Below are 21,199 nucleotides of genomic sequence, written 5' to 3'. Positions count from 1 at the left end.
AGGGGGCGGGGGGAGGGGGAAGGGGAGAAAATAGAGTGAACTATCTATCCCTAGCATCAAACTGAATTTTTGTCTGCAGAATTTCAGAACTCTCATTTCAACGTTTTTAAGCTAGGAGAAAGCTAATGCCAGATAATCTTTGCGAAGCTGAGAAATACTACACGCATGACAAAAAATAATCTCAGAATGTTCAAAGAGTCTGATGGCCAAAGTCTCTGAACGTACAGAAAGGAAAATTGGTTTGCTAGCTAGAATCAAGAGTAATTTCACAAGACAAAGTGGTTTTCAAACTGACAAAATTGTTGCCACTTGGACATACGGAACAGGGCCATAAAAATCACACCTTGTTACATATAGATATCTGTGACGAAATAATGATAATAAATAAAGGCTATAATTTGCTAATATATTTGCATGCATTAAATCCTTAAAGAAATCCTGTATTTTACCTGAGAAAATTAGAATCAATTTGCCCAAGGTCACACCACCTGCAAGAAAGTAGAGGCTTAGGGCCCAGGTCCACCTGACCTTAAGCTCAAGAATTCTCTTACAGGCTGTGTTATACTGCCTCCTACAGGAAATCGAAGGCTGCAAGGTAGCAAGTGAAAAAACTGACCATACAAGAAGTCAGTTCATTAACCTGTCACGAAGAAGATAAAAAAGATGAAGGTGGTACCTGGGATTAAAAATAGCAAGACATCCCCTGAACTAATTAAGGTTAGTTAGAATGAAAACACAAAGGTTATCAACTAAAAGATTAAGATCAGTTCAGAGTGGAAACACCCAAAATCCCATCAAGGAGGCCAATACAGAGCCTTAGGCTGGCTAAACTGTGTTGTCCTCAGTCTCCTGAAAGAATATTCTAAGAGAACGGAGATGGCTTGTGGGTTTTAACTGTAAGAGGAGAGTTCAAGGGTGAAAAGGGAGGGGAGGATGGTTTAGACAGGAAGTTTAGAAAACAATTTACCTAGGAATGAATGTCCCCATCTAGATTTATGCCAAAGGGAGAAGAAGGTACCACTGCTAGAAAGTATACCATTAGGTTATCCAACTAATCCCCCTTCCTCTGATTTCAGATTCACCAAGCTCTGGTGGCGCAGTGGTAAAGCGCTCGGCTGCCAACCCAAAGGTCAGCAGTTCAAACCAGCCATGACTCCTTGGGAGAAAGACGTAGCAGTCTGCTTTGGAAACCCTATAAGGCAATCCTACCCTGTCCTACTGGGTCACCATGAGTCTGAATCCTGGTGGCAACGGGTTTAAGCAGCTACCTAACTAAAATTTGCGTTCCCATTCAGATTTGCCTACAGGAAAGACTACATCAATAAGAGGAGTAACTGGTCCACTGTAGGTTAAGAAAATTCATTCTGTCTTTTAAAAATTTTTCTAAATAACCAACCTACCATTATTTGGAAAGTAAGTATTAATTTCATAAGCCCCCCCCCACTCAACCATCTTACTAAATAATTTTAAAAGTAAGTTATTAAAGACTCAGATTCCTCTTCTGTAAAATGGGAATAAAACTAAGTACAGAGTAAGGTAAATGTGTGCTTGGCACACGAAAGACAAGGAAATGTTAGTTTTATTTCACTCCACCGCCCAAGTTCATAAAGCTAATAACTGCAGAAAGCTGAGACCTGAATCCAGATTTACTCCAAAACCCATTCTTTCTCCATTACAGCATTCCTTGTAGGTTCTAGTTGGACAATTCACTTAACCTTTCTGGGCCTTATATCTTAACATGACTTCTCTTCCAGGATTCAAGCAACTAAAATTTGTGCAAAAACGACTGGACTGTCCACTGGGAAAAGCACAGCCCTGTGCTACAAAGTTAAAGCCTTAACTTCTGAGATACTCCTATGCTTAAGGGCCACTGGATGGTGCCTAATTAACTTCAGTAAAAGTTCGCTGAATGGCAAGATCACTCCAATAAAAGAAAGACTAATACCTGAGAGCTGACTTTCTAAAATCAACGACTGGCTACCAATACAAAGAATGAATTACATTCACCAACTCAAGTTATCTAAAAAGACTGAAAGATCTATTTGGCTTGAAAAGGGTTATCAAAATGGTAAGACTACTATCTTTAGGCTGGAAAATGTTAAAACAAGGACTAAGAACAGCTTGTTTTATAACTAAGGACTTATGATTTCTGGTAGTTTGGTAAATTCTCTTACCAGTTCAAATCATATAGTTGATGCAAATAACTTCACATTAATGCTAAGGATTAATCCAATGCTAAGTTTTTTTAAAGTATTTAATGTAAACTGCATTTTTAAGCAACTTGTTGAAAATTAGAATAGCTCAACACAAGAAATCTAGATAGACGCAAACAAGGTAAACAAAAACTACAATAGTTAACCAAAAGCAAGCCTTTTTCCTTCTGCAAGAAGTTCAATAGGAATGAATTAGTAAAATTATTCACGAGAAAGGAGTGTTATCCAAAATAGCTTCCTCTACATCTATACACCTCTCATATTTCACAATATCCTGACCTGATATAAAGAACTTTCTGGTTAGAAGTTTTCCGGAAAGGGGTGCACCAAAGGTTTAGGAAAGTGTTTAATTCATTCTTCAAAGAGTTGCCAAATTTGACTTTCACCAGCACACAATCTTAAAGGACTATGAACATAAGGCGCCTTCTCTAAAACCACGGCTAATAAAGTCTTTCAGCGCCAAGTCAACCTTTTACGATAAAAACTTCAGTCTCACTTTCTCAAACTTTCGATTCAATCTCATGACGCCAAAAAAAAAAAAAAAAAATCTGTGTCACAAAAAAATAAATGGAGAAACACACTCTGCGCCCCCACCATCACCACACACACAAACTTTGAAAACTTGTTCCCAGGCTTTCCAAACCCCCACGCATAGGCTCCCCGCATAGCTGTTAACTGGAACCATGCTTTCACACAGGAAAACGGGGTTTTTAGCTGATAAGCCTTTCCCGAAGCAATCTGAGAAAGTAAAGGCAGGATATACTCTACCTGGGCGTTGGCTTTGTGCTCGGTAGAGACGTGGTGCCTCAGGAGAAGGGTTTTCTTGTAGTTGCGGGTCCCTCGCGAAAGCTCATCATGCCCCAGTTGGGGAAGGTCCCCGCTTCCCCCGTCCTCAGGGGTCTTTTGGCACCAGCCGCAAGACATAAGGCCAGTATCCTTGGAATACCGCAGCCAAGGAAAATCTTTGAGCCAGGAGCTCTGGAACGAGCAGTGTAGCTTTTGCATTAAGGACTTGGGTCGCGCAAGCGGGAAGTGCTGGACAGTCTCTCCCTCGCCAGCTACCACGCCGCTGCCCTCGACTTCGTCCCCGCCATCGCCGCCAGACCGCCTGCTGCTGCCGCAGCTGCCGCCTTCCGCCCCGCTGCCGTCGCCCAGGCTCGCCCCCTCCTCCTCGTCCTCCGTGCTGTCGCTCAGGGACGCGCCGTCCTGCATCAACTCCTTCCCCTCCAACGCGTCCAGCTCCAGGTCCACAGTCGCCGGCCCTCGCCCATTGAAATGTCTCAGGCGCCACGCCGAGGTCTCGGGGCGGCAGCGGCTACTGCCATTGTTGCCGAGACCCCCGCCGCCGCCGCCGCCTCGGAAGGCCAGAGTCCGACGGTTCCTTTCCGCTAGCAGGGGCCCCCCCGCGCCACCGCCGCCCAGCGAGGTGGGGCCGCCCGCGTCTTGCGGGAGCAACAACTCCTTGGTTTCCTCGGCGGCGGCGGCGGCCGCCCCAGCGGAGGCCTCCAGGTCCTGGGGCTCCAGGCCCTCCAATTCCACTTCCTCGTCGGCCCCCCGCCCATTGAGCTGCTGAGGCGCTGGCGGCGCTGGCGGCTGGGGCTGTCGCGGCTGGGGCTGGTGAGGCCAAGTCGAGGCCTCCCCGCCAGCGTTATTGTTCGTGGAGCCGCCGCCGCTGGCGGTGACCAACCCGCCTCCTCGGAACGCGAGCGTCCTGCGGTTCATTTCACTGAACGACATGGCGCGCGCCGCCGCCGCCTCCCGGTGCCCCGGCTCGCGCACGGCCTCGGGCCGCGTCCCGCGCGCTCCCCCTCCGCTTCGCCCCCGCCCCCGGCGTTCCGGTCTCGCGGGGCTCGGCCTCGCCCTCCCGCCCGGCCGGTTCTCGCTCGCTCCCGGCTACCTTTCGCGTCCGCCGCCGCCCGCCGGGCCGCCGCCTCCGGCCGCTCTCCTCGTCCTCCACCCCCGCCCCGCTGCGCGCCCGGCAGCGTCCCGCGCGGAGAAGGGGGCGGGCGGCGGAGAGGTGAGGAGCGAGCCGGGGGCGCGTGGGGCCTTCGAAGTTGAGAGGCGGAGTGCGGAGAGACCCTCCGCTGCCTCTTCTTTAAAGCCGCGCGCACACACAGACCCTCCAAAACAGATATCCTTCCTCCGGCGCACCGAGGACTCCCAACGCTGCCGCCGGCTGCCGAGGCGCCGAGGGCGAGGAGCACATTAAACTGCTGGGCTCCGCCACATAACGAACCGACAATAAAGCCGGCGGAGCGTTTCCGTCCGACCAGGCCCTGGCGGAGGTCGAATGGCAAATGAACAACGGACCGTGCGCCCACAATGCACCGGGGTAGCAGTAACCGCTGGAGGGGGAAAGGGTGGGGGCCGGGCTGGGGGAGGGGGGCTGGGCTTGGGGCTGGGCTGGGGTAGGGTGGGGGCGCCAGGGGACCGGGAAAGGGGCCGGGCCGCGCCTCCGGCCTGGGGGCGGGGGTGCGGCTGCGGGGAAGGAAGTCAGCCGAGGGCGGGGGACAAAAGGCCGGGCAGCAGGCTGGGGGTCTCGGGGAGGGGGCGGACGTGTGCAGCCGGGGCCGGGCTACGCGGAGGACAAACAGCTGGCGAGTGTCAGGGTCTGGCTGCCTCCCCGCTGCCCACACGCACCTACCCGCGCCCGGGACGCACATTTTCCTTCTCTCGCTACGAGTTCACCTGGGACTTTGGAAATAACTGTGCGGTGGGAGCTGCGCTCCAGCCTTGTCATTTGGTCGGGGGTGGGTGGCGGTGCCCAAGGAAGTGAACTTAATTTTGTTCCTTCACAAAGACTGGACCAGGCGGTGCCTTTCACGCGAGGAGGTTACAACCGTGGATACCTCCTCCTCTGATGCATTGTGTATGCGAGCAGCAACTCAGGCCCAAGGCAATAATCATTTCACAGAAAATGCACCGCCCCGAGTGTCTTATTGCTGTGATGAAATGGAAATTTAAATAAAAGGTCGAACACGTGCGTTCACTGGGAAGTATTGACATGAGTGTTACATCACCAGCAGCCAATCAGATAACTCCAGTCGTGTTTATACTTCTACAACCACCTTGTGAGTATTACAGTATGTCATAACGTTATAAATATTAGGCAGGGTTTTCCCCAGGAGCGGGGAGGAGTCTGCTTATACGGATGTGGTGCGACTCCGAAGATTATATGCTTAAAATAATTAATTTTTAATTTTTTTAACTGTTTACATTATATGTGGAATTTAGAGCAATTACAAGGACTGATTGAGCTGGAAATGAAGCTTCCATAATTAAAATCTTGGTAGAGTTAAAAAAAAAAAAAACTTTGAAAAAGCTTCAACTCAGAGCCCCACGCTCATTTTAAAATTCCTTAATACATTACATTTAGTGAACGCTTAAATATTTAGAGTCCGTTTAGGATTTTACAACGTAAGGTAAATTTTAAACTATTGTTTTCAAACTCATTTCAGGGGAAAAATGTTCTCAAACTATGGAAGGGCTTTTTACTCTTTTAGAAAATATGTTTATTAGAAATTGAATAAAAAAACATAAAATGTGTCCAAAATACGTAGTTGACTGGGAAAAAATACTTAAATGGTAGGATACGTTTTTTATACTAATAGTAATACATATATTGGGATGTGCGTAGAAAAAAATACACACAAACTATAGTTAATAGCTAGTGGGAGGAGTTAAGCTAGGAACTTTAACTTTCTACATAACAAATATAGTAATATATATAGTAGTTACGTATTTAGAATATATAATTATATTTTATGTGAAGTTATGTGTGTTTTATAAAGACCATGTATTACAATGTTTAGGCTCTGGCGGCGTAGTCATTAAGTGCTATGGCCGCCAACAAAAAGGCCAGCAGTTCGAATCCACCAGGCACTCCTTGGAAACTCAATGGGGCAGTTCTGTTCTGTCCTATAGGGTCGCTATGAGTCAGAATTGACTCGACGGCAGTTTTATGCTTCTTGTTCTTTTTAGAACGTAAAATATATATTGATTTATTTTTCTATTTTTAGAATAACAATATTGCATACTGTCACTTAGTCTTTAAACATATAATGTATGTATGCTTTATTTCTCAAAAATTTTAAAAGATTTTCCAAGATATTACGAAATATTATTTGTATGAATATTTTTAAATGGACTACGTATACGAGTGCAGAGAGTGATAAATACCAGTGATTGTAAATTTATTCAAAGCAACTCTGAATTAATTGTAGTTTTAGTATGTGTGTAAATGAGCAGTGTTGTATATCAAACAAAAAAAAATTAGCTCTACCTTATAGATTAAACGTAATTTTAATGTAAAGAATGGCACTACTAACCTGCCATGAAAAGATTTTGCTTTGAGTTATTTTTCTAGTGATGATCATATGTACCCCTTACCCTGGCCATCCATATTCTTACCAGGCCACCAGCGATCAACAGCTTGAAATTCTGTTATGAAGTCCTTGGGTTAGTATAGTTTTGGGGATGTTGTCTTGCTTTATTTTGTTTGTATGGAAGTTTAAGACAGTGGAATCTGTGACCTTGACCTAATTTGTATCCTGTAGAAATGAGAAGATTCTACTCACTTGGCTGTATATAATACTATGTGCTTCCATGTAGTATTTGGAAGAGCGTAATAATAACATTGTGCCTTCTCCTTAAATGAGTTATTGTTTTTCTTAATTCAAGGCACTTTGCAAATAAATACATTATTATATTTTAACTACCACCATCCTACCACCCCATCTCCTGTAAAAAGAGGGAAAAGTTACTGAAGTTAATTACTTATCAAAGATCGTGGGAAGTGAAAATGGACTTCAGAATTTTTATTTCAACATTAAAATCCGTTTCCTTCCTAAAACTATTAACTCGAATCTTGTTTTCATCTTTTATGCATAGTACATAAAAAGCAAAAAAAAACAACTTGTTGCTGTCAAGTCGATTGCAACTCATAGCGATCCTATAGGACATAATAAGCGCTATGTGAGTTTATGCTAGTATTATTATTTTTGATTTCTGGTAGTGACAGATTAACCAGAAATGGTATTAATTATGTCAGGACTGCATTTGTCAGACATATATCATTGCCTTGTATTTGTTAGATCCACGTTGTCTTCTGTCTGGAATTACGTTTAAACTTGGACTAATTAGAAATGAATGACACTAGATTCAAACAGTACAAACAAAACGGCCTGAATCCTAGGACCACTGAACTTGTAACAGCCAAACTGTTCGTATTTATATTTCTGCATTTATATCTATTTCTGTATTCAGTTGTCTTCCTCTAAACCCTGAAGGAAGATCGAATCAGAAACAAAGATCAAGGGAATAGTAATCACAAATGTCTCAGAATACCCTTTGAGTAACAGAAGGGGATCTCCTACTGTGTAAGTGGAGTTCTTAGGAATTCCCCCACTCCTTTCAGTCTCCTACTACCCAGCAGGGATCTGTTCTCCCCTCTAGCCCCTATATTTACTCTTGGGGGTTCTACCATATTTAAGGGAATTCCCCCTTATGCCTACCAGGGGAACCCCTCAAGAATGGGGCATCCCCAGCCAATTTGTCCCCTAATTTCACTTTAGGCTGCTGTAGGTCATCTTGATACTCGTTTACCATAACTCTGGGATGGGGCTGACTCAATTGATCTTTGATGTTGGAACTTGACTGTCGTTAACTATCTTAGTAGAGGAATACTTTGCCTCTTCAGGTTCTAGGGGCAATAGCCTATCATTCTGTCTGTGGAACTAACATATATATTATCCATCAGAACGAAGTACCTTGAGGCTAGGAACCATATATTATTTATACTGACTACCCCACCACTTCACCCAGCCTGTCACATAGTAGGCAATTAGTAAAATGTTGAACCCTGAACAGTTTAGTATATTTCTCCTTACAATCTATTTTGGTAAGCAACCTGGCAACCTTTTCGTCTGTTTCCTTTTTTTTAATTTTTATTTTTTAGTTAAGTAAAATATATTATTTTTAATTATTAAACTAATGTTTCTATTTATCCTAATATTTTTAAATGAACTAAATACATGAATGCATATCCAGACTTGTAAATACTATGGATTGTACAGATTTATTCAAAACAATGCTCACAATAAAAAGTAATAATATATTATGCTGTCATTAGCTGCCAAAAGTTGGCCCCTTACTCATGGTGACCGCAGACACAATGCGATCAGACCTTTGTGATCGATAGGTTTTCATTAGTTGACTTTTCAGAAGTAGATCACCAGGCCTTTTTTCCTAGTCTGTCTTAGTCTGGAAGGTCCGCTCGAACCTGATCAGCATGACAGCAAGATGCAAGTCTCCACTGACAAATGAGTGGTGGCTGAGTGTGAAGTGCATTGGCCAGGAATCAAACCCAGGTCTTCTGCATGGAAGTCAAGAATTCTACCACTAAATCACTACTGTCTTCTAATTATGTTATAGTTGAGTATAAGTAATACCTTCTTGTATTATTAGTGCCATTTTCTATGTAGTTTACAGTGAATTACAAACATTTAGTTTACACAACATCCTTGAGAGATAAATCAGCATATGTATTATTATCCTATACCAGCGATTATCAAGATGGCACAGGACCATTCTGTCATGAGCCAGAGCCAACTCTATGGCAACTAACAACAACAACAACAACACTATTATCCTCGTCTAGCAGATAAGGAAACTCAAATATAAAAAGTTTAACCGATTTGCTCTAGCTTATCGTATGAGTAGGGCCTTTAAGATTGTTGTTGTCAGGTGCCGTCGAGTCCTTTCCAACTGGTAGCGACCCTGTGCACGACAGAACGAAACACTGCCCGGTCCTGCGCAGTCCTCACAATCGTTGTTATGCTTGAGCCCATCGTTGCAGCCACCGTGTCAGTTCACCTCGTTGAGGGTCTTTCTCTTTTCCGCTGACCCTGTACTCTGCCAAGCATGATGTCCTTCTCCAGGGACCGATCCCTCCTGACAACATGTCCAAAGTATGTAAGACGCAGTCTCGCCATCCTTGCCTCTAAGGAGCATTCTGGTTGTCCTTCTTCCAAGACAGATTTGTTCGTTCTTTTGGCAGTCATGGTATATTCAATATTCTTCGCCAACACCACAATTCTTCTTCTTTTCTTCAGTTCTTCTTCAGTCTCCCTTATTCATTGTCCAGCTTTCACATGCCTTGTAAGGTTATCAACTAGGTAATACCTTTCAGTCTAAGGCACCCTTAGCTACTAACAGACACACAATACACTTAACAGTGTTGTGTCTGCATAATTATAAGCTACACTAGTTTTTCAACATTTTTTTTCTTTTTCAAACGTTCATAGAAGAAAACAAAAATACTCAAAAAGAAAAAAGATCATTATTTCCACTACTCATAGATAACCACTGTTGTGTAAATACAGTTTTCTTTTCTGTGCCTTGCTAAAAAAAAAAAAAATTTTTTTGTATTTATAAGATGGATTCTACCATATGTGTGCTTTCAGTTATAATTAAATATGTTTTAATATCATTAAATATTTTGTAGTATCATTTTAATGGCTATGAATATACCACAATTGATTTAACCAGTCTTCCGTTGTTGAAGATTGACAGTTTAAATTTTAAAACTTCTGTTTTTTAAAAACACAATAAACAAAAGTTTTCTTAAAAGTGACATAGGAAAAAGACATTTAGTATATGAGCAGAGAAAGGCTTAATATCACTAATACACAAGATCTCTTATAAATCATGAAGAAAAAAACAAATGTAACAGAACAAGTAACATCAAAGGGCATGTGTTAGAAATTCATGGAAGAAATACAAGTGATTATCCAGTATAAATGATGAGTAAGCATGAAAAGATGTGCCAACTTCGCCAGTAATCAGAGAAATGCACATAAAAAACACCTGTGATAAATAATTTTTTAACCCATCAGTGCTAGAGGAAAAAGAATATAGTTGTGAGTGTAGATAGGTATAAATTTTCTGGCAGGCTGCTCGGCTGTGTGTATCAAAATGTAAAATATGTATACAGTGAAACCTGTGAAAGGCAGAGCTCAACGGGACTGCCTCGTTTTTGCCAAGTCTCGAAAGTTTTTCGACTTTGACAGGGTGAAGTCTTACCACTTTTCTGTCATTCTCTATTAGTGGGAAATATTTTAGTTTTCCTTCTCTGACGGGTTTCCACCTCAAAGCTTCTGGCTTTCACATGTTTTACTGTTTATCTCTTTACCCAGAAATTTCACTTCTGGCAATCTAGACACTTGCATCAAGATGTCTGTGCAAAGATATTTATTGAGCACTTTTTATAATCCCCACAAAAATGGGGAAAAACATGAACTTCCATCATACATACATATTCCTATAGTGAATTATTGCTCAGTCATTAAAAAGGATGATGTGGCATTATATAAATCCAGGGCTTGTTGTTGAGTGAAAAAACAAGTTATTCGCATGCATAATAATAAACTGTTATTTTTGAGTTGATTCCAACTCATAGTGACCCTATAGGACAGAGTAGAACTGCCCTATAGGGTTTCCAAGTCTGTACACTTTGACAGAAGCAGACTGCCACATATTTCTCTTGTGGAGCGGCTGGTGGGTTCAAACTGCAGATCTTTCAGTTAGCAGTCAAGCACTTTAACCACTGTGCCACCAGGGCTCCTTCAGCATATATAATAGGAATAATTCATTCATTCAATTAATATTTATTAGCCACCTACTTTGTTGAAACCAAACCAAACCCATTGGTTCAATCCTGGTGGATTCAAACTGCTGATCTTTTGGTTATCAGCCAAGTGCTTAACTGCTGCACCACAAGGGCTCCTACTTTGTTAAGCGCTAGGCATATATGTCTAGTATATTGCATTGGGCAAATCTGCTGCGAAAGATCTCTAAAGTGTTAAAAAAAAAAAAAAAGTAAAGGTGCTGCTTTAAGGATCTAAGATGCCTGACCCTTGCAAGCCATGGTGTTTTCAGTTGCCTCACATGCATGTGAAAGCTGGACAATATATAAGGAACACCAAAGAAGAATCGATGTCTTTGAATTATGGTGTTGGCAAAGAATACTGAACATACCGTGGACTGCCAAAAGAATGAACAAATCTGTCTTGGAAGAAGTACAGCCAGAATGCTCATTAGAAGGAAGGATGGTGAGGCTTCATCTCACATACTTTGGACATGTTATCTGGAGGGACCAGTGCCTAGAGAAGGCCATCATGCTTGGTAAAGTAGAGGGTCAGCGAAAAAGAGGAAGACCCTCAACAAGATGGATTGACGATGGTGGCTGCAACAATGAGCTCAAGCATGACAACAATGTAGGACCAGACCGTGTTTCACTCTGTTGTTATGTAGGGTTTCTGTGAGTCAGAATCAACAGTACCTAACAACAACAGGCGTATATGTATTGCTGAACAAAACAGCCATGGTCTCTAGAGGATGTAAAATCCATATGTAGGGACAGGCATGTAGAGAAGTTTAAAGGAAAGTTCACCAGAATGGGGACAATAATTATCTCTGTAGTAGAACTTGCACTTTTAAAAAACTTCCTTAGCTTGTCTTCTGTACTGTTCGAATGTTTTATATTGAGTATATAATCAAAATCAATAATGCTGTTCTTATTTGCGGGGGAAGTGGTTAACAATTAAATTTGATAATAAATGACATGTTTTTTCCCAGAACTTTCAGGGTAGAGTACTGTTTGTTTTTGTTTTTTCCACTTATTATGAGCCAATTTTGCCCCCCACCCCCGCCCCGGAAAAGAAGAAAACACTTTTCAAAAGATAAACCATGCTATTTCTTTTCTTAGAAAATTCTAATTCCTTTAAAACATTGTTTATTGTACAAAATAGGTTTACATGCATATTTTAAGGGAAGCATCTGTTAAGATATACCATACATTCTGGCCCTACCCTCCAATCCTCGTTCTCCAGGAATCTCTTCAAAATGAAAATCTGGTCCCGTCATCCCACCCACACTCATGATTCCTGATCCCATCTCTCATGCTTAAAATTCTCTCAAGGTCTCGGGTATTTTCTCTTGGTTTATGTGTCAAAACAATACCTTTAAAATGCCTACAGAGCCCAACAAGTTCTGATTCCCATCTGCCCCTTCGGCCTCACCTCATGCTCACTTCTTCCCCTCCTCCAACACCTTTCCCTCCAGCCACTAGCCTCCTTCTGCCCTTCATGTTTGCTTTGATCCCTGTCTGGCCTTTGCACAAGCTATTCAATGTCTGTAATGTTGTTTCCTTCTGTCTCCACATTTATCCTTAGATCATTTCCGTAGAGAAGCTTTCCCTCACCACCCACACCCCAGCCATTCAAATATTCTGGTACCAATCCTCATAGCATTCTTTAACTCGCCTTCACAGCACTTGACACAACTGCAGTTTTTAAATATGTGTATTTGATTATTGTGTATTCTCCATTAAATTGAAAGCTGCATCGGTACAGGGACCATTTCTGGGTTCTCTCAATATTGTATTTGCTGTGTCTAGAAACAGTGACTGGGGCACAGTGGATAAATCAGTAAGGATTTGTTGAATGAATGAATATATGAACACGCAAATATGCATGCACTTTTTAGCTATACCTAGGAGCGTTAGTGGTGCAGTGGCTAAGAGCTTGGCTGCTAACCAAACGGTCTGACGTTTGAATCCACCTGGAGACCCCGTGAGGCAGTTCTGGTTTGTCCTATAGGCTCGCTGTGAGTTGGAATTGACTGGACGGCAATGGGTTTTTTTTTTTTTTTTTTTTTTTTGGTTTAGCTATTTTTTTATAGTAGGAACATAGAAACTTGAACAAAACATAGGTCAGAATTTTACCAAAGACACCAGTAGAACAGAAATACACTATGATCAATTTTAAATGTTAATAACATGCTATATAATTTAAAGCATTTCCATAAGTTTACAGTTGTTTAAAAAGGTTTTTAAAAGAAAGCAACTGAATAAAAATGATCAAAACTTATTAAATCATTAAAAATATACACAAAACATTGCTTTATTTGTAAAATAATACTTTTAGAATTTTTGAAAATTCTAAATTTAATGTTAGGTAAATATTTTGTGGTTTCAGTTTCTCTATAATTAATCACAAATAGGAGTTGGCTTACTGTATTATTCTCAGAGAGATGAAATAGAGGAAAAAGTGCCTCCTTTGTATATATAAATGTACAAAAACAGATTCTTTTTACAATATGAGTTTTCATATAGACTACAAAGAATGGGAACAAAGGAGTAGGGGGATGATATTTTATGGAAAACTGAATTGTTATTAAAGCCACTTATACCTTACGGATTTATGTTGATTAGGAGATCCATCCGAAATACTCAGTTTACAGATGCTGTGTACTTCATAGATTTATTTCCCCTGTAGCTCAGTTAACTGGGCTCTGTTCAGTAGCTGTAGATTTCACACTAATCTACCTCTCTTACGAACTCACAAATGCAAACCAGTCACCTTCAGAAGGATAAGGTAAGAAAATGTGGAAGGAATGGAACTGCCAAGCCCATAAAGATGCAGTGCTATGAAGAAATACCACAAACCAGGGCTTTCTAAGCAACTCTATGCAATAATTTCAGATAGGGGGTTTTGGTTCCAAATAGGGTAACTCCCTCCTCCCAGAATTTAGGGAAAATGTCAAGGTCAGAAATCCCTTGAAACTAAAGCTAATGACCGAACATAAATCATGAACTCAGCCTTTACAAAAGAAACCCACCCATCCCAAAGATGGGATCAGGGTGGCTCTCCCATCTATTCAACATTGACGGTATACCCCGGGATTGGAATGTAGCTGCCGTTAAAGAAAACTCTAATACTTTCAGGTCTAGTCCAGCATTCTTCAAACTGGGATATACTTAGCCTGAGGGTATACAAAGAATTTCCAAGGGATATTTGAGCACAAGGATTGTTTTAAAGAGAACAGGCTCTCAGCCTTTAAACACCCACATGCACTCTTTCCAAAAACTGAATCTCTGGACCATGCCTCTCAAGCTTGTTTTCTCTTCCTGCCTCCCCTTTCACAATCACCTGTCTCCTACTTCACCAAAAAAAGAAAAAGAAAAAAAGCATACCTTTTACCTACCCTCAATCTTACTGTAATACATTGCCCCAGGATGAAAAACCCTCAGGGGCACCAGAGACAAAAAGAAAAAGTAAATGCCCCTAATCACTTGGTAGCAAACACTCTTGCAACTTGGGTGGTTTCCACCTTTTGCTTTCAACAGAACCAAAGGACCTAATTGAGGTGTTAGTTGTAGATCATTAAAAATAATTTTCAATGGTACATCACTAAGGGTTTTCTGTATATAACATGGAAGGAGTTGGAAGAATTTTGTGACCTACCTAAAACAATGCCTGCTATTACCATCATCCATTGTATTTTGTGGACAAACACTCTCAGCATATATACCAAAAAGGAAAAGAAAGGGAATAAAATTTATGACAAACCCTGTCTCACTCTAGCAATCTCATCCTTGGCATGTTAGCTTTTAAAAGTCTCACTGAAAAATGCATCTTTAATAAAAGCTTATCTTATGTTTAATATTAATATTTATAACATTTGATCAAATGCACACTACTAACTATAATAGTAACTCAATTCAGGATTTTTTTTAAAAAACACTTATGGTCACAGGAATTTTTTTAAATTAGATTTAAATTGATAATAGACGTCTGAGTATAAATACCACATTGTAAGACTCTGTGGGGAAGGTAAGTGGAAATAAAAATAATAATGTAAATTTTTCCACAGTTTACTCATGTATATTTAAAATGCATTATAAAACCCATTGCCGTTGAATCAATTCCAACACATAGCGACCGTATGGGACAGAGTAGAACTGCGCCACAGAATTTCCAAGGAGGGCCTGGTGGATTCAAACTGCTGACCCTTTGGTTAAGCAGCCGTAGCACTTAGCCACTAAGTCACCAGGGTTTCCAAATGCATGATAGTAAATGTCAAATAATTATGGTATTTATAGTCCATTAATGTATTTTCTAAGATGATATAATAATTTCATTTTGTAGTGTCAATATTGACAATATGCCAGAAATTACATTCATTGCAACAATTTGAACTTGTAATGAAAGATCTCAGATGCTACCATAAGAATGTATAAGGTACATAGTTTTTAAAAATTACTGTAGGGAGGAAACTGATCTAGTTCATTGTTTCCTAATGTTATTTTTCACCAATTGGTGGTGAAAAAAAAAGGAAGACAGTCTAGAGAATTTTTCATAAAGTTAAATTTGTTCAATTTTAATAACTACTTATTGTTCTTTTTTATGCAGATGACACAACCTTGCTTGCTGAAAGTGAAGAGGACTTGAAGCACTTACTGATGAAGATCAAAGACTCCTGCCTTCAGTATGGATTACACCTCAGCATAAAGCAAAAATCCTCACAACTGGACTAATAAGCAACATCATGATAAATGGAGAAAAGACTGAAGTTGTCGATGATTTCATTCTACTTGGATCCACAGCCAATACTGTGGAAGCGGCAGTCAAGAAATCAAAAGACACATTGCATTGGGTAAATCTGCTGCAAAAGACCTCTTTAAAGTGTTGCAAAGCAAAGGTGTCACCTTGAAGACTAAGGTGCACTGACCCAAGCCGTGGTGTTTCAGTTGCCTCATATGCATGCAAAAGCTGGACAATAAATATGGAAGACCAAAGAAGAATTGACACCTTTGAATTGTGGCGTTGGCAAAGAGTATTGAATATACCATGGACTGCCAAAAGAACTAAAAAATCTGTCTTGGAAGAAGTACAACCAGAATGCTCCTTAGAAGCAAAGATGGCAAGACTACATCTCACATACTTTGGACATGTTATCAGGAGGGATCAGTCCCTGGAGAAGGACATCATGCTTGGTAAAGTTGAGGGTCAGCAGAATAGAGGAAGACGTTCAACGAGATAGGTTGACACAGTGGCTGCAACATTGGGCTCAAGTATAACAACAGTTGTGAGAATGGCACAGGACTGGGCAGTGTTTTGTTTTTTTTGTACATGGAGTTGCTATGAGTTGGAACCCAGTCAACAGTACCTAACAACAATAACAACTTATTATGAAATTATATCCTTTCTAATGTTTTTAGGCTGGATATATTTTTTTTAATTATGGTGTTAATAGATGGTGGATTTTTTTTTTTAATGTTCTTTTCGTTGTTGCTCCCAAAAATGTTTTAAAATATTTTTTACTAACCCATAAATTTCAAAACCCTGAGAGAATCGCTGGTCTAATGGAATGTAAAGGACAATATTTTATAAAGCAGAATATTCTGGATTTACTGAAGAATAAAGACAGCCTATTCACCAGCTAGTTTAATGGACATAGTCAGCAAGCCCTGGTGGGGCAGTGGTTAACATGCTTGGCTGCTGACTTAGAGGTTCGCAGTTCAAACCAACCAGCAGCTCCGAGGAGGAAAGATGCAGCAGTCTTCCGTAAAGATTTACAACCTTGGAAACCCTGGGGGGCAGTTCCGCTCTGTCCTTTGTTAAGAGTTGGAACCAACCTCATGGCAATGGGTAGTCAGCAAGCAGTTGAAAGACATTTTTTGAGCTTCTATTCTGTGTGAAGCATTAGGGTTTAATACATAAATAAGATTGTCCCAACCCTTAGGAAACACATTTCAGTGAGAGAAGCAAAGTATGTAAATTAATAATTATAATAGTTAAGTGTTGATAGAGATAGGTCCAAATTGCTGTGGAAACGTACAGGACAGAGTGACTGTTGCTGGTTAAAAAAATTGAATTGCTAGGTAAGATACATCCTTGACCAGGGTTTAGAGATCCAGATATGAACTTTGCTAAAAATAAACGAAATTCATCCAAAAGAAAGGAAATTTTCAGTAGTTCAGTGTGTTTGGACTACAGGAGAAATGCTAGGAAGTAAGGTTTGAATAAAGGAGGGAGGAGAGACCAGCAAGGAGGCTGGATTTTGTTCTGAAAGCAGTGTAGAGACAAGATTTTTAAGTGCGGGAGTGATTAAGTCAGATACTTCTTAATAGTGTCTAATTTCCTTTGTTTTAATATTGTGACCATCAGACAACAATCTGATCTTTAATTTGACCGCTAACATAGATTCACCAACTAGGAAGAATTTCCTGAGCAAACAGCATAGATTATTTTGCCAGAAAAAAAAAAAAAATCTCCTATTGAAAAATAATAAATTGGCAGTCTCTTGGGAATTTCATTAGTTTGAGGCAGTTCCCAAGAATCTAATATATTTTGAATAAAGTGATCAAGCCCAGTTCAGAGATACCATACCTGAGTTGCAGATCGGAGACTTACGAAGATGCAACAAGTTATTGCCACCTCTTGAAGTCCTTCCTGAGAAAACCAATAGTACTTCTTGTAACAGCTTTCTCTGTAGTAGTACACTGAAGATTACATATCCATGAGCCTCCCTCCTCCCAGGTGCACTAAGAATTCCATAGTTATGATAGGAATAATTTCATAAAAGATGCAATGATACTTTTAAAAATCCTTAGAGCAACTTCCGGAAATGAAGATGAAGCTCTTCCAAATGCGCGTTGTCATCCAACATGAAATTTGCTTCAGTCTTTGAAATGTTAGTCTTGCAGCAAAAGCCTTAAAAAAAATAAAATAAAAGGCTGTATAATTACACCTCCATTCACAAAAAGGATGGTCCAGATAGTGTGGGTGGAGAAGGAGAAATTCATGAGTCCCTTTGCATAAACAGCTCAACGTAGTTGCACTACTTATACTAGATCAGTATTATCATTTGCCTGTACAAAGACAGGCAACATAAGTGGGGCAGGCTAGTCATTTTCCTGCTGGTGAAATGAGAATCAAATCATTTTGGCTTGGTAAGTTTTCTGACTGCTCTGAGATATACTTCCCCCAGGCCAGTCACAGTCAGTGTTGTACTGTGCAAAGTTATTATGCCTCACTGGTCAGTGGAACAATTAGGCTCATTGAACAAGTACAATTCAGGTACAGCCTACTTTTTTCTTCTGCTTAAGTAACCTGACCTAACAACTATGGTATTCTGTTGCTGACTTTTAAATATTTCAGGACTTTCAAGTTCATGCAAGAGACATAAATGATAAATTTGTGATTCAGAGAGCTCTTCCTTCTCACATGCCCAATGTTATTTTGGTTAATATATTTACATCTACAAAGATATCCACAAAACGTGAACACCAGCCACATATACAACTTCTCGTAGACAAGTGCAGTATATCGCGAGACCTTGGGCAAATTAACTGATAGCTCTAAATCCCAGTTTTCTCATTTATAAAATGGAGTTGTTAGTAACCTCATATACTATGTTAGTAACCTCATAGGTTTAAAGACATTGTAATATATGTAAAGCACTTAGTTCAGTACCTGGCAGAAATAAATCAACAAATTCACTTATTCAACATATTTAAATACTATGTGCTAGATGCTGGACTAGGTACTAAAGGTAAAATGGCGAGCAGGAATAGACAGTCTCTGCTCTCATGAAGCTTACAGTCTATTGGGGGAGACTGACAAAGAAATAATGACACAACAAATATAGAAAAGGAAAAAAACGAAGACCAGAGAGCTCTTGAAGCTTGTAATAAAAGGACTTGACGTGACTCTTTATGGTGATCAGAGAAGGCTTCCAGGGAAAGTGACTCGTGAGTGGTAGCTGAAGGATGATTAAGAGTTAACTAGGTAAAGTGGAGAAGAAAGATGACTTTCCAGCATGTGCAAAGGCCTGCGGAGGGATGGGTCACGACAAGTTTGAAGGATGGAAAGCAAGTCCGAGTGGCTGGAGCGGTTGAGGGGGAGCAGGTTATGAAATTAGGTGGTGTGAGATGACGGGAGAGAGCTACTGTGCAAGCCCGCAGGCAGTTTTAGGTTTGTTTTTATGATAAGAACAATGGGAAGCTGCTGAAGGGCTTTTAAATGAGGGAGGAGAAAGGAGCAGCATGAAGTAATGTGATCAGATTTGGAGGATGAGAAGGTCATCTTGGCTGCACAGTGAGAATAGATTAGAAGGGGGACAAGGGGAATAGAAGCTATTACAAGAGCTGATGAAAGCTTGGACTACATTGGTAGTGGTAAAGGTGGAGAGAACTGGAAAAACTTGAGAGGTAGTTAAAAGGGAGAATTTGTAGGAATTGGTTATGGATTGGATATGAGGATTAAACAAGAGCAAAGTGTTGAGGATGACTAGGTTTCTTACACCATTCATGAGATAGGTAACATCAGAAGGACCAGGTTTGAGTAAAATTATGAATTTATTTTTGAAAATTTGAGATATATATGACATGTTAAGTAGGCCAGATCTCAAAGGATATATATGAATGTGTATGTATGTTGTTGTTGTTGTTAGGTGCCATCGAGTTGGTTTTGACTCATAGCGACCCTATGTATAACAGAACAAAACACTGCCTGGTTCTGCGCCATCCTCTCAATCGTTGCCTTGTTTGAGTCCGTTGTTGCAGCCACTGTGTCAATCCATCTCATTGAGGGTCTTCCCCTTTTTCGCTGATCCTCTACTTTACCAAGCACGATGTCCTTCTCCAGGGACTTGGTCCCTCCTGATAACATGTCTTTATATATATATATTTTGTGTATATATAAACAACAACAACAAAAAGCTAGCAGCTGTAGAGTCGATTCCAACTCATGACGATCCCATGTGTGTCAGAGTAGAACTGTGCCGTAGGGTTTTCAATGGCTGTGGTCTTTTAGAAGTAGATCATCAGACCTTTCTTTTGAGGCACCTCTAGGTAGATTCAATCCACAACATTTCAGTTAGTAGCTGAACACTTAACCGTTTGCACCACCCATCACACCTATGTGTGTATACACACACATACATATATGATAAATATATATATGTGCACAAATAAATATATGTCATTTGCATTTAGGTGGTTAGTTTTTCATCTCTAAAATTGGGATACTATCCTGCTTTATAAGAATGTTGTAAGAATTGAGCTGGAGATGATGTTCATAAGGTGCCTGGCATATACAAGTAAGTGTGCTAGGCAGAAAGGGTAGGGAAAACGTACTGGGATCCAGGACTGGAAGAGTAATACGGAATGTCTGGAACAATGCTGCGAGTTGTATCAGGCAAGCAGCAGCCTGAATCTGGTATGATAAAGAAAATAGTGTGGCTTTTGAAGGTTGATCCCTTGATTCTGTTAGCTACTTAAATGTTTTCTAACTGAGTAGTTATTAAAGCTGAGGCTTGGAAAGGGTCTTATTAAAACTAATTCCAACATTAAAGTATTAAAAAGAAGTTTTCATGGAAATTCATGAACATTTATCGAGGGTTATTAGCCCAGCTTGGTAAGGTCAGGGAAGACTTCCTGGAACTGAAGAGTAGAAGTTGACCACAGAAAGAAGTGTGAAGATGTGTTTTAGGTAGAGTGAAGATACATACACTTAAAAAAGTGCAGAGACATTAAAAGTCCAGTGGGATGAAAGAAGTTTGAAATATCTTGGGAGTAACAGAGAATTTGGGGAGTGGCAGGAAATGATATTGGATAAGTTGGAGGCCAAAGGATAGAGATTAAATAAGTGATGGGGACTCGCTGAAAAATTTTAAAGATAGTGACACTGATTAGACTTGGTTTCAGATACAAAGGCGCAGACCACAATATAGACCAGAGAATGGAACTGAAGGCTGGAGAGACAGAGGTATCAGTTATGATGCTATTGTGATAGAATAAGTAAGAGATGAAAGCCTGATGTCTAAGTAGCATTTAGAGAACAGTCTGGATTGGAGATGCTTACATATACATTTGGGAATTATCAGCTTATAAGGAGTAATTAAAACTTGAGTAAATTAAATAAACTAAGGAGAACATGTAAAGTGAGAAAATATAAAACCCATACCCCCCCCCCAAAAAAATATGGAATTTAAAAGGAACCCCGGGAAACAGCATTTAAGGGACAGGCACAAGAATAGGATGCTGAGAAGTTTTCTCATCCAATAATCCTCATTGTCAAAAGTTCTTTTTTATATCTACCTTAGATTTTTCATGCTGTAATCAGGGTCTATTTCTTCTT

The 21,199-nt window shown here is 40.5% G+C and overlaps 1 protein-coding gene across 2 annotated transcripts in view; it reads right to left on the bottom strand.

Annotated features, from left to right (window-relative positions):
- The window catches only part of ZBTB10 (zinc finger and BTB domain containing 10), a 37,246-nt gene extending 33,257 nt beyond the window's left edge, over nucleotides 1–3,989 (bottom strand). Inside the window, exon 1 of one of the 2 annotated variants that reach the window (XM_064267866.1) lies at nucleotides 2,982–3,989. In XM_064267866.1, the coding sequence (XP_064123936.1) occupies nucleotides 2,982–3,950 (969 nt within the window). In that variant the 5' untranslated portion in view covers nucleotides 3,951–3,989. The remainder of the gene's footprint in view (nucleotides 1–2,981) is intronic. The other variant, XM_010588372.2, reaches the window with a different exon arrangement.
- Nucleotides 3,990–21,199: the final 17,210 nt, after the last annotated feature.

The sequence above is a fragment of the Loxodonta africana genome, chromosome 14 (assembly GCF_030014295.1).
Source record: "Loxodonta africana isolate mLoxAfr1 chromosome 14, mLoxAfr1.hap2, whole genome shotgun sequence".
In the NCBI taxonomy this organism is placed as follows: Eukaryota; Metazoa; Chordata; class Mammalia; order Proboscidea; family Elephantidae; genus Loxodonta; species Loxodonta africana.
This window is presented reverse-complemented; position numbering and strand designations above follow the sequence as displayed.